Consider the following 17,053-nt stretch of genomic DNA (forward strand, 5'->3'; position numbering starts at 1 on the left):
CCCCACCCTCCGCCGGAGCCGAGGCTGAGCCGCAGATGTGGGGCTGCCGCCGCCGCGGCCGCTGCCCGCAGGGCCGGCGCTGCCGAGGTAGGACCCCCGGGACCCCCCTGCACGGAGCGGGGCTGGGCGCTTCTGCCCTTCCCACCCCCTGCTTTCCCACCCGCCGGAGCCCGGCTTCCCACCCCGGCAGCCCCCAGACCCCGAGAGACCCACGCGCGTCGGGGCAAGGCTGGAGGGGGAGGGTCGTGTTTTCTTGGACCCCCCGGTCGGAATTTTTCCCTTCCAGCTCCACCGAGGAGTGAGGGTGCCCGGCATCTCAGAAGCTCGCGGGGTGGGAAACGGGATTTGCGGCTTCTTGCTGGAATAGCCCAAGGCGGAGGAAGGTTTGGGAGATGTGTCGTGGAAGGAGGGAATCGTAGTGTAGCAGCGGCTGTTTGCTTCCCGAGTTATTTTTGGAGATGGCTTTGCTGTGATGGATTTTTTTAACTGTCTGTGGGAAGGCGGGTTTACATCGCACTGCTCCAAGCCTTGTTGCCCTCCATTGGCTGAGGAAGGGTGTAAAACCAGTGCTTTGGCAAATAATGATCCAGCTGGTTACTTCTTCCCTTATTCCTAAGGGCAACACCATAAAAACACATCATCTGCATCTTTTTTATCTTGCTTTGTGAGATTTGGCTTCTGGCTCGTTGGGGCCTTCCTTGGAAAGGGCTGACTCTCCCTGGGGATTGAGGTCTGGCATGTTTGTAAGGCACTTTGTGTAATATGGGATGACAGCTGTGACGCAAGTGTACCAAAACTTTTGAACGTGGGCTCCATCGTGGTTATGTTTGGGTGGTTTTTCCCCACTTTCTAAGAAGATTGTACTACATAGCCTGGAAGGTAAACCTGGCACCTTCCTGGGCACTCTGGCTGCCATGGGGCAGAACAGGAGGGCAGAGGTGAAGGTGGCAGTAGGGCGGTGTTGTACTTGGGTCTGTTAACGGGGCTGGGGAGCCTTGGCCTGGCACCCTGAGCTCCCTGGTACCATAGAAAACTGGGTGTCACTGGGTGTAGAGTGGCTGTGGCTCCTGCCATGGTGAGTCAGAGGATTGCTCTTGTTTACAGCCATCACTTTGCTTCTGCTGGCCTTGTAGTAGGCAGTGCGTACTTTGTCCATGCCTGACTCCAACCCAGGGCATGGAAATGGATTTCAGTGAGGTTGGTGGCTTCAAAACCCCTCAGACTAAGAGGGAGGACTCTGATTCAGCTGTGGAAATGCAGTGATGGACCATTGCTTACCCATGACTAAACTATAAACCCTCCCCTGTTCCTTGGGTCCTTTGCACAGTGCTTGCACTGGCATCTCCCATGAGCAGGGATTTGTTGACTGTGCCAGGGTAGCTGCTGAAATGGATCCTGCCCTCGCTCCTCCTTGTCAACACCTCATAGCCTGGCTCATGGGACCTCTGTAGCAGGTCCCATGGGGCTTGTGTGGCTCTTTGGAGTGTGAGGAGGTAAAAAAAAGACATAGCCTGGTTCACGGGACCTCTGTAGCAGGTCCCATGGTGCTTGTGTGGCTCTTTGGAGTGTGAGGAGGTAAAAAAAAAAAAGATGTTAATACTGAAGAAACTTGAAGACTCTTAAGGATTTTTAAATCTTTAAAGATGTTAATTCTGAATGAAATGTTTCATATTGACAAATGTCAAGAGAAACTAGTTCATATGAGGCAAAACCACACTAAACTAAGTAGAACTTGGAGTGATCTCTTATAGGGTTAGTTGATTTTGTAGTCCTCTGCAGAGAGCTGAAGATGGGACTGAATAAATACCCGTTGTGAGACTCCTGGTGCTCGTCCAATGTGTTGTGGAGCAGTTTGCGAAGTTTCCAGTAAGTTTGCTTAATGTGGCCTTACTCAGTTGTGAGGCACTCCCATAATTATGGCTGCAATTAAAAGCAATAACATCCATTTACATAAGATGCCAGTCCTTTTAAATCGGTGCATCATCTAATGAGAGCATTCGTGTAGGGATAGTTATGCAGGATGAGGACCCAAAGCTGAGAGCATTTTGGTGAGGATTTTGTTTCAGAACTTTTTTGAGGTCATTTGAAGGAAGGATCTGCTATGAAATAGGACATTTTGTTGTGAAAATGTACTGATTCATAAATATAACCCTTACCAGTAGTAGGACGTTACTGAGTGATTGTAACACTTTATTTTTTTTATGTATCATCCGTCTGATTTAAAAAAAAAAATCAGCTTGGTTACACCAGTATTTTTCTCATTTTGATTGCGTCAATGTTCCTTCTCCTCTTATGAGTAAGAGATTTGGTAAATCCAACTTGTGGATGGTATTTAATTGCTGATGAAGCACTACGGATGTGTTCTGAATTCCTCACTGAACTTGCATGGTTTCCTTGGGGCTTAACCTCTGCGTGTGATGTTCACAGATTTTTCTTTGAGATAAATGGAAATATTAGACTTGAAGTGCTGGCAAACATCATGTACTTGGGGAAAGCTTCAGCTTTCTTCTGAAAGAAATGACCTAGTGGAGTATTCCCATCTTCCCGCTCCATATGTTTTGGTTGGTTCCTTTTTTTTATTTGTTTGCTTTAATTTACTGAATTACACAGCTTGTGTCCCCACACCCTGGGTGGGGCAGCTTCTTTGGAAGAGTCACAAGGCCAGTGTAGTAGAAAGGGTAAAAAATCTCAAAATACAACTGAGGAAGCACCAGGCATGAGCCTGAGAAGTGCAGGGTTCCTTGGGTCTGCTCTGGTTTTCCCCAGAAGCCATTTTTTCCCATTTTAAGTGAAATAATTAGTCTGTTAACCTTTTCTCACAGGCACAGCTCTTGGCTCACGGTCTCTGAGACCGTAAGAGGTTAAGTAATTAAATTGTAGAAGGGAGTAAAAGAGAATAATGAACTCTAAACTCCCTAGTCTGCCTAGTTGGGCTCTCCAACGGCTAAAATTAAGTAATTTAGGTCAATTCCTGATTTTACTTGAGTTTTATCAGGCTCTCAAAGTGAGGATGCGGGGGAGAGTCCTGCGCTGCTTCACACAGGTTGTTATTTCCAGAGGTGGTGGGTTGATTTCAGGCATGATTTGGTCGTGCAGAGGGGCAGAGTCGGGGGAGTGCTGGCCTGGAGTGCTCCGACAAGGTACCACGTGGGGCCAGGGTGGTTAATAACCAGGCCTGTTCTTGGGTGCCTGCCAACCTGGCCCTAAATATTGTAATCACACAGTAATTGTGAATACTAATCTCCAGGCGTATTTAATGCATTACCGGGTGAAGTACTGACCTTGTAGCTGTTGGGTGGTTGCTGTGTGCACTGTGTTAAGTAAAATCATGGAATGGTTTGGGTTGGAAGGGACCTTAAAGATCATCTCATTCCAGCCCCCCCTGCCAGGGGCAGGGACCCCTAGACCGGGTTACTCTGGGCCCCATCCAAGCTGGCCTTGAACACTTGCAGGGATGGGGCATCCACAGCTTCTCTGGGCAACCTGTGCCAGGGCCTCACCACCCTCACAGGGAAGAATTTATTCCTTATATCCCATCTAACCCTGCCCTCTGTCAGTTTAAAGCCATTCCCCCTTGTCCTACCACTCCATGATCTTGTCAAAAGTCTCTCTCCAACTTTCTTGAAGCCCCTTTAGGCACTGGCAGGTGCCTAATGTCTCCAGAATTCTCTTCTCCACAATCCCTCTAATGTTGTGGGTCTGTGAATTTGTGTCCGTGCAAACAGAAGAAATAACTGGGGGTTTTGCATAAAATGTGTAAACTTCTCTTTGCTGTGGTAACAGTGCAGTTGTAAGTGCCTTTAGGATTATGTTTTGACTATGTCAAAACTTATCCCTCATTTGAGAAGCTGGTGACTGGGGGGGTTCTTCTGGATGTTGATGTCTGTGACATCTAAGGATCTGAAGTAATGCACTGGAATTAATCCTGAAGTCTTTAAGTATGTAGCTGCCAGGAATACAGATGATGAGTCTCTTAATTAGAACTGACTTTTATCCGTGTGATGGATAAAAAGCATGTTTTGCAATGTTTTATTAATAAAATGGGATGGATTTGTCATGAGTGCCCTTGTGGAAATAATTTGCCTGTTACAGCCCTAAATTCTATGTTTCAGTATAATTTCAGCACTTGGATATCTGAAATGCCTGTATGGCATTAGTTTCCAGATGATTCAGTATGTTACTATCATGTTTACAGGCCATGCATGAGTAGAAAAAGGTAGGAAAGGGCAAAAAAAGAGGGTAAATAAAGTGGTTTTAAGTTCTTCCTTCTGATTTTGACTCTGAAGTTGAGCTGAAGTTGACCTAACTCATACCTGAGTAGTTATTTTTTCAGATTTTCTTCTCTTTCTGCATGCTGTCCTGTCTTTGTCTGTGTTGAGCTGGCTTCACATGTTGTGCCTTGGCACCGGGAATTGCCAGGAGAGCTGTGTGATCCAGGCTCCCCAGCAGCTGTTCTGCTCTAAACAAGAGTTACAACACACCCCCGCCAGCCACGAATCTGTTGTGGGATTGGTACATGTCACTAGAGAGATACCTAAAAATGACTTAGACGTGCTATTTCTGCCTTGCTTGGAAGAGCCACTTGTGGTGTTGCGTGTTTGGAAGTGGATTCACACGTGAGTGATTTCTCCATGTGCAAACAGCAGCAGACTCTGTGAGCTGGCTCAGTCTGTGCTGGCACTGCAGAGGCTCAGTTTGGTCCTGCATATGTTTTGGGAGCCTAAATAGGGAGGTTTCCCTAAGCAGCAAGAAATCCTCGTGTCTGCATTGGGTACAGTTTGTCAGTGCATAGTTTAAGTCAAAGGATGCAAAGAACAAAATATTTTGGGTTATTTATTTATAGCTAAAAGCTTCTATATGACTACATCCCCCTCCCCCATTTGACATAAAACTAATCAAGAAGCACAACAAACACGACCTGTTTTAAGGCATCTGAAACTGCTTCTGACCAGTGATCACTACCACAACAATATTTGGATTTAAGGCTGGCTGTTTCTTCCTTTTATGTTTTCTTTTATGGTGATATATCCCTGGAAATCTAATTGATGTTGGTTAATAACAAGCAACGTTTGTTGTTCGTGGGAACCGTGTGGATATTCTGGAAGCTGTGCAACATTTACCTTTTGCATTAAGGAAGGGGGGGGAATAAAGAAGCTTTGTAGTTTTTTCTACTGCCAATGTAAAACTGGTTTCCCCAAAACAATGAGGAGATTTCAGGGGTTCGTGACCTCTTGCAATTAAAAAATGTCAGATGGCTTGTGAGAGGGGCGAAGGAGGAGGGGGGAACAGCCCTTGCTCTGGAGGAAGTGAGCAGCCCTGTTGGAGCTGAAGTAGTTTACTCATTTTTGGTAGGAGATCAATCTAGCAGCTTCTTTTTTACCCTGAGAAATGCTCCATTTGGGGGTTAGAATAGGGGAGCTTAAAAATCCAAGCAGTTCTGGACGCGACGTCTCCCACGGGTTTATGTCTTGGGGTTGTAATTGATTTTTCTTCCCTGGGCTGGGCCAGTTCCATGGATTTGTGCTCGTCTGGTATCAGTCTTGTGTCTGATGGGACAGGTCAAAGCACTGTGGGTACTGGGACTGATGGCAGGGCATCTCTTGGTAGTCGGCGTTTACTAAAATGTAGGAAACTAATGGTTTTGAGACCTCTGTCCTGTGTGAAATAAGGTTCAAGTTGGTCTGTGAGTTCAGATGTCCTTGGTGGTGAGGGGGAGCCTCGAGGAGGATACAGACCAACCCAGCGTGGGGTGGCTGGAGCCAGCAAGCCTGGACAGCTGGTGTTTGACTGGAGGTGGTGAGTGTGAGGCCCAGCAAGCTCATTTGCTTCTGATTCTTTTGTTTAGCTTTCTATTTTTTAAACCCTTATATGTTTTGCTTTCAATTTATATTTAAAATTTTGAATGTGTTTTTATACATTCTGTTGCCCTTATGCTGTATGTGATGGAGCATGGCCTTCTGTGCACCTGAGTAATTTTTTATAATGTATTTTCTCTAGGGACACTTGTGCTGAAAAAAAGTTATTTTTTTCAAAATATAAAGAGAATTCAGGTGGAGTGCTTGTTGGTTTGGGTTTGCTTTTGGTTTGCTTTTTTTAAATAGAAGGTTTCTTTACTAACTTTGTGCTGACCACTCTCACTTGGTAAATGTTTCCCCTTGCAAGAGTTTCTTTTGTAGCATTTGTCCTGTTTAGCCTGTCTGCACTGCATAAATTTGGTTATTTTGGCTGTTGTAATTTTGTTATCCTTATTAAGCTTCCTCATTTGCATATTGATCCTGTTAGTCTCAGGAAGCTGATAAGCCATCTAGCTGTACTTGCAAAATACACAGAAAATGAGATATCTGCCCTGGAGGCTCTGAAAGCTGAGATTCATTGTGATTTGGATCTCTGTATGTCTGGCCTGTATTTTTTTTTCCTCTTCAGTGCTATGTTTTAGCCTACCTGACATCATTGCAGTTTGCCAAATTAAGATTAATTTTGCTCTGTAAATCCTGTAATTGCTAACTTCTGAGAAGCCTTGCTCTAGTTTGCTTGTATTTTTATTTGGATGAATACACTCCTTTTTCATAAGCTTAAGAATATTTCCAGCGGCAGCTGGCATCACATATGCTGTGAGTTTTTTTTCCTCCTTGTGTCAGTGTCAGTTTTCCATGCTGGCTTTCCAGAGGGATTTATTCTTTCAATCAAAAAATCCGCTTTTCTGTCTCTGTTGCCTGTGGGGCACCATGAAACTGAGTCTAACCATAGAGGACTTCGGGCCCGTTATCCTTTGCTCTTGCTTCCATTGCCATGGACTTTTCCCTTAATGGCCTACGTGTCCCGTATGGTAATGTAGGCTGGAGTACCGTCATCTGTTGGACCTTTAAGTCCTGTCCCACTTTTTTTTTCTTTATTGTAGCTCTGAGCCACATCTAGGCCGCTTTTCAACATGAGGTTGTACCACCTCTCCCTCAGCCTCGCCTGTCCCGAGGCCGTTTTGGGTGCTTTGGTATATTTACATATTATTTATGTCGCTGAAATGCTTGCAGACCCCTGTTTTGCTCTTGTTCTACTCTCTGCACAGTCACTGCTGCTTCTAACAAAGTGTTGTTCTTTCTTCCGTGATGCTCTTCCCCCCTCCCGGTCCGGCGTTTCCTCCTCCTCCTCCTGCAGTTTGACCTTGTCTCGCTCTTGTCTCCCTGTGCCCTTTTCCAGGCGTTCACATGGCTTCGGCTTCAGCTTCTATTATGTGCTGATGACTCACAGATGCACTCTGCACCTCCGAGGGTTTGTCGCCCAGCCCGGCGGCTGTTTTCCTCCTTGCCTCTTTCTCTTTGATTTCTCCATCAATCATTCAATATTTCACGCCCCAAACCCCAGGTGGTGCTTCCGAAGCTCTCTTATCTCCTGTCTTTTAAAGTGCTGCCATCTGATAGGTAGCTCTGTCCCAAAGCCTTCATGATTCTTTAAAAATTAATTTGGTTTACTTCGTGCATTTGAATCGCATGCAAATTTTGTGTACTCTTTATTGTCAATATATTTCTCCTTTTTCATCTCATCAGACAACTTCCCTAATGCATGTAAAGAGTTTTTACAGATGTTTTTCTTCAAAGTGGCTGTCTTGAGGAATTGTACTTCTGAAGTCAGTTGATAGCATTTGGTTTTAAAGGTGGCGTGAAGTGTTTTAGTTCCACTCTGAGAATGCAGCTGCCCTTATTTTGTAATTATTTTTGTTTTAATTAAACAGCCTAGATCTAGCTGTTATGAGCAAGTGGGATTCATAGCAACCTAGCTGAATGACAGGAGAAAGGATATGTATACATTATGAATGTTAAAATGTCTAATATAAAAGTAGCTGAGCATAATTCATAAGCCTGTCAGCCTGGATATGGGTTGTCTGTTTTACTTAAAATTGTCAGTCCTTTCCTCATGCTCCTTTTAACTACACTCCTACTCATAACAGCAAACCCAAACTTGGAACTGAGAAGGTTTTCTAATATGCTTATGTGATTGAAAAGGAGTGGAGAGCTTTGAGGTGATAGAGACACTTTCAGGGTGCTCAGCAGAGATTAATTATGAGCCAGTTCAGGAGGCACAAAGACAGACATCCTAGTGGATTCAGGTATGTTTTTGCTTTTCCTTCTCTTTCAAGTAGTACAAATTTATCAAGGCTTGGTTTTCCGTGGTTATATCTTGGATATCAGGTAACTGAAGTGGAGAAGTGGACTTGCTGCTGCATGCCACTTCCAAGGAAGAGGAGAGTGTATCAGGGTACACCCACCAGCCGTCCAGGGGTTGTGCAAGGCTCTACGTGCTGTTGCTGCAGTAACAACGTCAGATACTACCAGAACAATGTGTAGGAATGTCTGTCCTCAGTAGACTTGCTATCTGGGAAACTGGGTATTTTCAGTTAACCTCTAGACCTGTGAATGTAAATAGGCAATTTGTGTAAATTCCGTGTATTTTGATGTCCTCTTTCTGCACTTCTTAGGAGCACATGCCCCCTCATGTAAATAGCTTGGAGTCCCTGGTATACAGTAAGAGGGTTTATCTACAAAGGGCTTTTTAACACTGGGTTGCACTCAGAAAACATGAATAATAGATGCCATCTTTCCTTTATGTTGCATCATAACAGGAAGATTTAAAATGTTGCTCAACTTTGTGATGATGGAAATAGTTTTAAGCAATACCTGTAAGCACCACTTGAGGACCTTGCCTGTTTTTCAGAGAAATAATTAAAATGTTCTCACAGAGGCAATGATGGGAGGTGACTGCTGGAACTGGAGGTGTAAAGATTTAGTGATTTGTCCTTCACTTTTAATGAATACAGTTAATGCAGACCAAACTTAAATCCATGCCTCGTGCTACACTTAACACAGGAAACTTCCTTGCATGAGAACAACCTCATCTCATTGATGGGGTTTTATCTCCAAACATTGAGTTTCTCCCACATTTAAAATAGAGCAGTTATTTCTTCTGAAATGTGATAGTATCTAAAGTAACACGTTTATATATTTAGAAATAATATGAGTACTCTGGTTGGCCATGCTTTCAAGAATGGTTCACATAAAGGTAACAAAACAGAGTGACAGTGTAGCAAGGTGTATTTTTTATTTTGGTTGACACTCCTGTGTCTGTGAATCTCAGTGTTTGCCCTGGGATTCTCATGAAATCCATGTGTTGATGAGATGATATTCTGCTGATAACCTGTATATCCCAAAGCAATCTGAGATTGTCTAATAGGTTTTATATGCCTACAGTGCAGCACATGGGTTCTGTGGAAACCTGTCCAAGACTTTATTGGTACAATTCTTACAATAAAACCTTTGTGTTTGTTTCCTGATCGTTAGGTCGTCATGGTTTGGAAAACACAGAACTGTGCTGGAATGGAGCCACACATGAACACTTGTGTAAGGGATACATCACTGCTTTGCATGCAGGATGAATAACGATCATGATGTTCCAGTAGATGATGAAGAAAATACAATAAATGCAAATTAGAGTGGGAATTAACTGTCTCTCCAGCCAAATCAGTGTGATGTGATGCTTCTGGACCCTGACAGATCTTCCCTTGTATAGGATGTGTTGGTGATTGTTAGACTAGATGGGAACTTGTTTTCTTGCTGATTTACCTTACACTAACATTTTCTGTTTGGATGAGTTATTTTCCTTATCCATGCTAAGGAATATTTTGTTTCAGCTTAAGGAATCTTTCTAGTGTATATATTTATTACAACTTTGTCTGTGTGGGACCTTGGGTGTTGTTTAAATCTATTCCTCAATAAGCACTGAAGAGATCTCGTTCTTAGTAGTGTAGCTCAATCTCTTTTAGAGCATGATTACATATGGCTTTTTTTATCAATCTCTTTGATAGATTGATCTGTAGCCAGGAAGTCTAGTAGTAAAATGAACTCTTATAAAGTAACTTCTGAAGGTCTGTATTGCTGAGGGCAGATTCTTTTTTTTAGTTCTGAATTCTTAATGGCTTTGCTTCTCTTTGAGGTAGCAGTCTACTTCAAGAGAGCTGGAACTTTTTCCCTTTAGGCAGTGATAGGAAATAAGATATGAGGTGGATGGTGCCAGTAATAGAACTTAGTTGTTGCTCAGAAGAAATGGAGTAAGTGCTAGGGCCATGTATTACAAGGCCTGGTCCTTGTGATTTCAGTTGGTTTGGAATCAAGTCCCAAAAGGAAGAACCTGTGGAAATGGTGTGGGGAACCTGCTGAACTTGTCATGTGGGATGCTTGAAGTTTTTGGGGACTTAGTGGGCTATTTGTCATTTTTGCTGGGTTGACTCCTGGGACATTAGACTCTGGGAAAACAAAAAGGATGGTTGAGGAGAGAACCATAGGCAGCGTGGAGGAGATGGGAAGTCTTCATTTAAGAAGTTGACATAACAAAAAGTCCTGGAAAACTGAACTGAGAAGGTATGAACCAAAGTATGTCACTCTGCTAGTACACTATCACATCTCTTCCTGGATTGCTCATTGTGCTTGCTGAGCTCTTTATGGAAAGGAACTTATTCTGCCCTCTGTGGGAAGCTGTGTGAGAAGATTTTAACTTGTGAGGGATCTCTCCTGCAGGATGACTGTTCCCAAGGCAGTCTGTGTCATCATCAGGAGCTTGAGAACAGCCTGGGGAGAAAGAGAGGCACCCTTTTTTGGTGCAGCTTCCTTTATCTCTGGGTTTCCTTGGCAATTGAAGGTCCAGGTTCAGTTAGTACTTGTCTTACAAAGGTCACAACATACCGAGCAGAAGGGCATTGTGTTTTAGGCAGGTTGTTAGGCACTTCTGTTCCACAGGGAGGAAAAACCTGCTGGGCTTGATCTGTACTTTAGGAATATGGGAATTACCTGGGGGAGGGAACAGTCTGTCCCCTGCTGAGGTATCAGTGTAATATGGGATGTGATGGAACAGGCTAAGTGTCCCAGCTGCTCTGGAATAGTTTTGGTCATTACAGTAGAAACTGGGTGCTGCTGCAAGTCTTTTCACCAGGTAAGAGCACCCGAACAAATACTTGGTCATAACAAAACCATCATCACTGTGCCCCACATCAGGCGTGTGGGGAGAAATCTCTCCCATTCCACCTGAAACCCAGTTTTGAAACGTTGGAGTGTTGCTACTTGTGAACAAAAAGGGTGAAGCATAGTTGTGTGTTTGGTCACTGACTCCTCTCATTGGCTTGCAGTGTTGTAACAGCCTTGTATATATTAGATAGCTGTTGCTGCTGTCCTCGGGTGATGCTTCCAGCTGCACGGATTTTGGCCAATGAAGGACTGCCACGAGCCTGCTGAAGGTATACTTGACATACCTTTTTAATTTTTTTTCCATTAAAAGATAAAGTCAATTATAAGCTCAATAGGAATTGTCCTGTCTGCTCTATACACACACTGTGATGCAGTGTAGCAGGTTGCCAGTTAGCTGGTCAGAGCCAGCTAATCCATGTGAAATTGGGGAGCATTGGCTGAGTGTCAAAGCTGGATATATAAGGTATTTATGTATGCTGAAGGTTGTGCTGGTGTGTCTGTATTTCTTGAATAACAGCCATATGTAATGATTTTTGCAAATGCTGTGTTCCTCTGTGCCTCCTTAAAATTGTGCTGAAACAAAACTGGTGCTGTGCTGTGTGGCTCATGTCCTTTGGAGTAGCTCCTTTGGGGAGCACACAGACCTGTCTCTGTACCTTCTTAAGGGGATAAGGACTCTACCTCTGATCTCTCCTCCTCTCACTATTGCCATATGTAGAAAATGCAGATACCAGTTTTAAGATGGGATCATTTAAACTAATTCCTGTTTGTCACTTCTAACTAGAGCAGTAACCTGCCAGTTGCAGTAGAGAGTGTTTGGATTTAGGTTTTTCCCAGCTATTTATTGCCAGTTGTGTATGTAGAGGTCAGATACTATTGGTTTTCTCTAAGTAAGCAGATGAGAATGTGGGCATGAAAAAATACACCTCATGATGTAGTGGAAGGAGAATTGTTTTAGAGAAATTGAAGTAGTAGGTTAATGATGAAATATAATTTGTTGGTGATTAATATCTAGAAAGGAATGGGCATATTTTGGAGTGAATGTGGACTACCCTCCCTTCCCCCTCAATATTTTTTTCCATTTGTGTGAGGAAATAACTAAGGATCTGTAGATGAAGTTTTTTTCTCTGTAATTTTCTGTAACGTTGGGTGCTTAAAAGCCAAGTCCCGGTGTATTTTACTTCTGTGGGGCTTTGCTATCTCCTGTCACGGTGATCCCAGCGTCGCTGGGCTGTACGTTTCTGAAATATAACAGGGAATTACCTCATTTTTCCCGGAGAACTGGAAACCCTGTGCTGCGGCTCGACCAGTTCTCACCCCCGCGGCAGCACCTGCTGCCCCAGCACGGGCACAGCCAGCACCGCGTCCCCTGTCCCGTGTCCCTGTCCCGTGTCCCGTCCCCGCGTCCGCGGGGCGGTGCCGGTGCAGTTCCCGCAGCCGCAGCCGAGGGGCGCCCGCAGCCGGAGCGCTGCGGGAGGGGCCGGGGCTCCGCCTGGCGCCGATCCCGGGAACTGCGGGATCCGCGCGCTGTTCCCAAATTCCCGCGGGGTGTCCCCGGGCCAAGCGCGGCCTCCAGCGGCACCCGCGGATGTGCTCGGTGATGGGGAGTAGCCGCCGCAACGCTCAAGTTCCGCAGAACCCCCCACTTGATGCTGACTGACCTCTGGTGCTGTGCCCACGTGTCCCTTAGTGGTGTCACGGATCCCTCTTGGATCACTGATCTGTCTTGGATCACTGAGCTCTCCTGGATCCTCTGCACTGTGAATGGGCTTGTGAATGGGTTTCTCTGCTCGGTGTGGTGAGGGCATGGGCACCTGGAAGACTGGAAAGTCTTCTTTCCCTTGTTCCAAGTGGTGAGCGTGCGCTGCCGGAGCGATGGTGGAAAGACAGGAGGCAGAGATGGTGGGTGGTTTATGGATGTTTTATGTGCTGTCAGACTATAAAGTGATGTCTTTACTAGGGAAACGAGATAAATGGAAGTAAGTTGGGCGTATTGTGAAACTTGGATTACATGGCTACCGTGTGACACAGTGTATTTACAGATACAAGTAGGGTTTCTGTAGGATCACGCAGAAGCCTTGGTTCAGTCTCTAAATAATTACCACTTGCTGTATGCATTAAACCCCGAGTTTCTTGTCTTGTCAGTCAGTTGTTTCCAGAGAGTAACTCTGTCACTTGGCTCCAACACGTTATTTCTGTGCAGCAGTTCATTTTCCAAGACTGCCTTTCCCCTCGATGTTTTTTGCCTCTGCAGAGAGGTGGTTTCTCAGGAAAGCTTTCTGCTTGACATGGCCCTGGGAGCAGAAGCTTTGTGTAAAAGCCTTCCCAGGAATAAAGGCTTGTTTGTGGTTTCCCTGTAGCAAACAAAGCTGGGTCTCCAGCTCTTCACCTGCTTCACTCCTCAAGCCTTTGCGTTAGGACAGGGTCTGATAACAACAAGATTGTGCAGAAGGTGATTTCTATCATGTATTTGGAATCTAACGAGCAATGTTTTTGTTCTGTCTTTTTCCAGGAATTGAATGTAGTGTCCTTGTAAGCCATGCTTTGAAACGAGACCTCAGGAGTGGCACAAGATTTCTGTATTTGCTTTCTCTGTGTCCTCGGTCAAATGGCCTATTACTGCACTGAGGTTATAAAAACAAGCCATAAACCAACTAACCCTTGGATAAGTTTGACCAACAACAGAATCACATAAGCTTGTCATCAGCCAAGCTGAAATCTTTACCTCATAAAAACAAGGGCTAGCAGGTGTCCATGCACACCTCTAATGTCATTGAAGACACCTGGACAAACTCTTACTGAAGTTTTGTACAGGTGCCACTGGTTTAAATCTGCCTGAGTGAGAAGAGAATTCGCTGACAGTGTGCGTGGTGCTTTGAGGAGAGGCTTAGAAATGTGGTCATTCACCCTGTGGACCTGAGGGAAATGCTATTCTTGTACGAACAACATCAGGCCAGTGTTCTTGGCTGCGAGGCAGGTGTGTGAGCAGAGTTTCAGTTTTAGTGCAGGGCGTGGATTTGCAGGAAGGAAGTACAAACTTTGTTTCTGGAGACTGGAAGGATTTCATATGTTTTCTATTTAATGTGAAACAAGCCTGAGAAGTGTGGTTTATAAACTGGCGTTCCTGTTAATCTCTTCTTTCTGGTAATATTACATCTGTTGTGGACTCGCCTGGCTTTACTGGAGGCAGTGTTAGGAAGGCTGGAGGATCCTGGTGCTGGCATGCCTTGCTGGGACCAGCAGGGTGAGGTGGGTATGTCCCAGTGCTGGACTCTACCCTGGTGTCTGTCATCTGCTTGTTGCAACATCCTGTGCGTGCACAGGAGACAGGCTTCTGGGATTAACCTGGAACACAGACTGAACTGTTCCTGCTCACACCTCTTTTGGCAACTGTTGGAATTGAATACATACCCAACAAAAGAAATCAAGAAGCTTTTAAGCATTCAAAAACTCCCTCACTCTGCTCCTACTTTTCTGACCCTCGCAATGTAGCTCCCCTAACCCCTCTGCCAATCCCTGCTTCAGCTGTCAACTCCAGACAAAATCAGGAAAAAGATCTCGGATAGAAATACAGTGCAGGAACTCTAATCAGTGCAAAAACTCTAATCAGTCTTGGAAAGAAGGAAAAAACTCTGAACAGAGGGAAGGGCAGGTCAAGGAAACATGATTTTGGAAAAACAGTGCTGATTCTCCTGGGACTGTCTTGCCAAATGCCTCTGAAAACTGGCTTTTTGTTATTTAGAAAGGTACATTTTAGCTTGTAGTAGAACAGAAAAACTGAAAATGATCCTCAGGTGCTCAGAATCTGGTTAGTATTAAAAAAAGGTTTATACTGGCCTTCACTTGTGTTTAGATCAGTGTCATAACAATGGAGTGGTTAATAATGAAAAGGTCTATTGCACTTCACTACCATATTTTCAGTGCATTGCATTTGTCTGCTGTAAAATACCTTGAGATATATGTAATAATGAAACACTGAGCTTTCTTAGGACTTTTTGCTCAGCCCAGCTGAATGAAGTGGGTTTCCCCCAGCTGTAAAGCTGATAAAGGTGATGTGGAAAGGCGACAGCTGGGTGTCACGTTTAGCCAAACCACCGCTCTCACTGCAGCACAGGAGTTTTCCAGGGCCATTTGTCAGTAGCTTTTTTTTTTTTTTTAATAGCTAAACGGGTGTGTAAGAAACCTATGGTTTATTTATGTTTTTCCGCATCGCTATCGATTTGGGCCTCGGGCCTAAAGAGAGTTCGATTGAGAAAAACGTATCATTCGAGGCACGACTTAAAACATGGCTTGCATGCTCCCTGCGCGTGCTATTTAAAAAAAAAAAAAAAAAAAGGAAGGAAAAAAAAAAAGAAGGGGCTTTTCTGAGGCAGCGTGGTGTCCTCTGCAGCCACAGCGGTGCGGCAGCAGGGAGAGCAGCCACCTGCTCGCAGCACCGCCGGATCCCTCCCGCTGCCGCACACCGGGGGTGTCGGCGGTGCCCGTCCCCCGGGGGACCCCGCGGGGCTGCGGCTTCCCCCTCGCCCTGCCCCGGGGGCGGCCCCGCCGCGCCCCGCCCGCCGCCACTGCAGAGGGAGCCGGGAGCGGCCGAGGATGGCGGCGGCACCGCCGGCGCGGGAGCTCACGCAGAACCCGCTGCAGAAGACGTGGGAGCCCTACGACAACGGGCTGCCCGCGGGGCACAGCGCCCAGCGCGGCGGTGAGCGGGGCGGGGGGCGCGGTGTCAGCGGGAACCCCCCGGGCAGGGCGGGGGAGCGGGGACCCGCCGAGACCCCTCCCCGGGGCTGTTCGCCCGCGGCTCCCCCCGGCCCCGCGCCCTCGGCGCGGCTCAGTCGCGAAGGGGTCGGTGACCCGCCGGGGTCTGTCGCGATCCCCCCGCCCCCCCGTGGAGGGTCGAATCCCTGGATCTGTGCCCAGCGGAAGGAAAGGGAAGCTCAGCTGGATAGGAAGAAAATCTTTTCTAGTAGCTTTTGTTGCTGTTTTGGTTGTTTCTTAGACGCTCTGGTTCCAGGGAGCGTTTATATTCTTCAGAGTATATTCTTCTTGGAGAGAGGCCTAAAAATGTCACTGTGTTCTTGTTTTGGTTGTTGGTTTTTTGTTTTTGTTTTTGTTTTTTTTTCTCCTTCAAGGCCAATGCTGTATCAGCCCATCTGTTCTATGAGTTAATGACTTCCCATATTTTGAGGTGCAGCCAACCAAGTCATCAGCCTCCTGAGTCTTTGGCTGTGGCGCTTGTAAACCATAGTTCATTAACAAACTTTACCTCGCAGGTTGTTTCTTTTCCTCTTTCTTTCTTTCTCCCCCCCTTACTTAAGTAAGGTCCAGTTACTTAAGTAACTGAGGTCCAGTACACGGCAGTTTTGCGGACAAAAGGGGCTTTGTCGTGTTGAATTGTTTTTATTTGTGATGCAAAGAGGCTGCGCTGACAGAGCTGAGGCTCTGCCTGTGTGGCAGGAGTCCATGGGCTGCAGCTTTGGCTCTCTCTCAGCTCTTGCTTTGGTCCAGCCCTTGCTTAAAATAAAGGAAGAAACCCCCAGACTTTCTTGCTGTGTGCTAGGCAATCAGACACGTTTCTGTGGGAACTAAATTACTCCAGCATCTGAAACATGGTGGGTTAAGAGGAGATGAGTGCTGAAATAGGAAAAGGGTCAGAAAATGTGTATAAGTGCTTTTGTAAACATGCTAAGGAGAAGGCTTAATTTTAGCCTTAATGAGGCATCTCTTTCCAAACAGAGTAACATTTGTTAGAGCTTTGACACAGGTACTGTTTTACAAAAAAGTAAACCCCAAGAACAAAATTGCATATTGGTCCTGTGTAATCTGGTGATTTACAGAGTTGTCTTGGCAGAATTATTTAGCTTCTCTTGACTATAACTTAAAAAAAATTTCAGCTACCCGTGTGGGTTTTGTAGCATTCTATAATTGTAATGCCTAAGATCCATTATAATTTAAAAATCCTTTTGCTAGAAAAACAGATATGGAATTTATTTTTTTTTAATAATTTTGCACACATTTGCTCTTGCAGCTCTAACCATAACGTGTCTGCA

At 45.4% G+C, this 17,053-nt stretch overlaps 1 protein-coding gene across 5 annotated transcripts in view; it reads left to right on the forward strand.

Moving 5' to 3' along the window:
* Positions 1-17,053, forward strand: part of LOC113976141 (6-phosphofructo-2-kinase/fructose-2,6-bisphosphatase 4) — a 51,191-nt gene continuing 34,138 nt past the window's right edge. For 3 of the 5 annotated variants that reach the window (XM_027701029.1, XM_027701028.1, XM_027701030.1), the window contains exon 1: positions 15,563-15,705. In XM_027701029.1, the coding sequence (XP_027556830.1) occupies positions 15,600-15,705 (106 nt within the window). In that variant the 5' untranslated portion in view covers positions 15,563-15,599. Of the gene's footprint in view, positions 88-6,898; positions 6,989-15,562; positions 15,706-17,053 lie in introns of those variants that run through there. The other 2 variants (XM_027701031.1, XM_027701033.1) reach the window with 2 other exon arrangements.

The sequence above is a fragment of the Neopelma chrysocephalum genome, unplaced genomic scaffold (assembly GCF_003984885.1).
Source record: "Neopelma chrysocephalum unplaced genomic scaffold, ASM398488v2 Primary Assembly neopelma1_147, whole genome shotgun sequence".
Lineage (NCBI taxonomy): Eukaryota > Metazoa > Chordata > Aves > Passeriformes > Pipridae > Neopelma > Neopelma chrysocephalum.